Below are 2,847 nucleotides of genomic sequence, written 5' to 3'. Positions count from 1 at the left end.
AAAAAAAAAAAAAAACAAAAAAAACATACTACTACTTAATTTTAATTGTTCATCTTAGTACAACAGGTTAATACTGGGTTATTTATTTTTCTTAATGTAACAGCCATTCTATACTTAAAACTTATTGTATTTTCTTGGTTTGGACTTCTTCATTTTTGATAATTCCAAATTATTAATACTTATTCTTTGGATTCGTTTTTACACTTACCCTATTTCTCTGAAACCAGCCAATGAGACTAATGAATTAGCAGCTGATTTTAAACTTTTTTACATTTTTTGCCTTTGTAAATTATAGCACTAAATTGGTTTATGGGCGACTATTATCACCTGAAAAAACTAAAACAGAGAAACTTTTTCAAAAATATATAAGTGAATTTCCACTTAGCTGCCCCAAAATATTTCAAATATTGCCTTGGAGTGCAGTAATATCCTTAAGCATTTTCAATGCAGAATGCCAATTTATATTATGTATAAAATAACATTGTAGGCCAGGCGCGGTGACTTATACCTGTAATCCCAGCACTTTGAGAGGCTGAGGTGGGTGGATCACAAGGTCAGGAGATCGAGACAAGACTTTGTCTTGTCCTGACGACCCCCTGTCTTCTGTATGTAAAGGAGTTCTTAGTCTCTCCAAAACAAAATACAAAACAAAAATAAAATTTTATGTACATGTGAGTACACAAACATACACACGTGCTTATACAACTATTATGTTTGGTTTTAGGCTGTCCTGAATTCAGTAATAGAATAGTTCTTAACGTTTTACTACTGCAAGCTGGTACTTGATTTTATTAACTGCTGCTGTCTTTTATATTTTTGTTTGCCCAAGCTGTCCTTAGTCACACAGTAGTCTTCAAATTCCTACAGATGTTATTATAGATTCTTAGAGGTTTGCACACCCTATTTCAGTTAGACATTTAATGATTTAAGAAGATTTTTGTCAGTGGTGTTAATCAGTTATGTTATCAAACTACTCTTTATATCTCATTTAAGCCAATTTTAATTGTTTTTTATGTTTGAGATATGTAGTAGTGATTTTAACACTGTACTTTCAGGCCAGGCATAGTGGCTCATGCCTGTAAGCCCAGCACTTTGAGAGGTAGAGGTGGGAAGATTGCTTGAGCCCAAAGGTTCAAGACCAGCCTGGGCAATATGGTGAGACCCCATCTCTGCAAAAATTCAAAAAACAGTAGTTGGGCATAGTGGCGTGTGCCTATGGTCCCACTTACATGGGAGGCTGAGGCGGAAGGATTACTTGAGGCCAGCAGGAGGTCAGGGCTGCAGTGAGCTGTGTTCCTGCCACTGTACTCCAGCCTGGGTGACAGAGTGAGAAAAAAACCAAAAAACAACTGTTCTTTTTTCTTTGCTTGCTCATATGATGTATACTTTTTTGGAAATTCAAATTGTTTACTTTGTCTTTTGATTTAAGTGATGATTTACTGGAGGATTCAGACAGTGAAGAGCATTCCAGATCAGATTCTGTGACAGGTATGTAAAAAGTATTAGATAATGTATTTAAAAAATTCTTTACACAGTTGTATATACAGCTAACTACCACTTAATTCTGAATTTCTTACTTAATGCTAACTCTAAATTTTTGCTAGTATACACAGAAGACTGAAATATTGTGTGTCAGAGATCTCAAATTAGTAGTATGTACATAGTGTTCCGTATTTAAAGTTTAAATGGCACCTATTTGAGCCAAAGGAATTAAAGTGGATAGTTACATTAAATTTTTGTCACATGTCAAGTAATTAAATCTTTTTATTTGTATAATGTATTCTGTTAACTAAAAGTAGTGTGTAAAGCTCTTTATTCATATAGGTGAATACAGAACTACATTTTATTGTATGAAATTATAGACATTAAAATATCAAGTAAAATGCCTTACTAGCTTATAAAATATTAGGACAAAATAATATACTTCGTATTTTAATGTTGTTTTGTAGGAAAAGCTAATAATATGCTTGAAAATAGTTTCACTATGTCAATTTAAATCCTAACTCTTCTACTTAATATAGTCTGATTGCACTTCTGATATATGGCATAGCAGTATTAAAGTCTGTTAGAGTTTTAAGAATTAGGCCGAGCTTGGCGGCTCATGTTGGTAATCCCAGCACTTTGGGAAGCCACTGCGGGTGGATCACCTGAGGTCAGGAGTTCGAGACCAGCCTGGCCAACATGGTGAAACCCTGTCTTTACTAAAAATAAAAAAACAGTTAGCTGGGTGTGGTGGCATATACCTATCTCAGCTACTCAGGAGGCTGAGGCAGGAGAATCGCTTGAACCAGGGAGGCAGAGATTGCAGTGAGCTGAGATCGCCATTGCATTCCACCCTGGGCAATAAGAGAGAAACTCCCTCTCAAAAAAAAAAAAAAGAATTAGATAAGGTAAGTGCATATAAAGCGCAGTGCCTGGGAAGTAGCCAGTATTTAAAAAAAGTGACTGTTATTAACTTGTGGCTATTGTTTAATGTCAGATGCTGTGTACTACGGACATATATAACTTAAATCTTTTTAGAAGAGGAATGGTTTTGTGTAGTACAGTTCACAAAATTTATAGTTAACATTTGGTAGTAAATATTCTTTAAATTCTAATTTGTCATCAAATTTTTTTGAAAGGCACTAAATGGAACACTGGACAATTTTGGGTTAATCCTCAGCAGTCTTTTGAAGCAGTTCTTAGCAATGAACAAAAAAATCACCAAATAAGGCAGGAAAATGCCCTTAAAAATGTGTAATTGTGTAATTCATTCTAGAAAAGTTAAAAATTTTTTTTTTTTAAAAGAGTAGACTGAGGAAGCTAATGCTCTTTTCCCATTTTATTGTCCTTCTGCAAAAACTACTA

General features: G+C 34.3%; 1 protein-coding gene across 1 annotated transcript in view; it reads left to right on the top strand.

Annotated features, from left to right (window-relative positions):
• Positions 1-2,847, top strand: part of BIRC6 (baculoviral IAP repeat containing 6) — a 269,615-nt gene that overhangs the window by 48,161 nt on the left and 218,607 nt on the right. Inside the window, exon 10 of the mRNA XM_011984254.1 lies at positions 1,430-1,488. Coding sequence (XP_011839644.1) covers positions 1,430-1,488 — 59 coding nt within the window. The remainder of the gene's footprint in view (positions 1-1,429; positions 1,489-2,847) is intronic.

The sequence above is a fragment of the Mandrillus leucophaeus genome, unplaced genomic scaffold, assembly GCF_000951045.1.
Source record: "Mandrillus leucophaeus isolate KB7577 unplaced genomic scaffold, Mleu.le_1.0 Scaffold264, whole genome shotgun sequence".
Classification (NCBI taxonomy): domain Eukaryota; kingdom Metazoa; phylum Chordata; class Mammalia; order Primates; family Cercopithecidae; genus Mandrillus; species Mandrillus leucophaeus.
The sequence above is the reverse complement of the archived record's forward strand: the minus strand, read 5'-3'. Positions and strand labels throughout refer to the sequence as shown.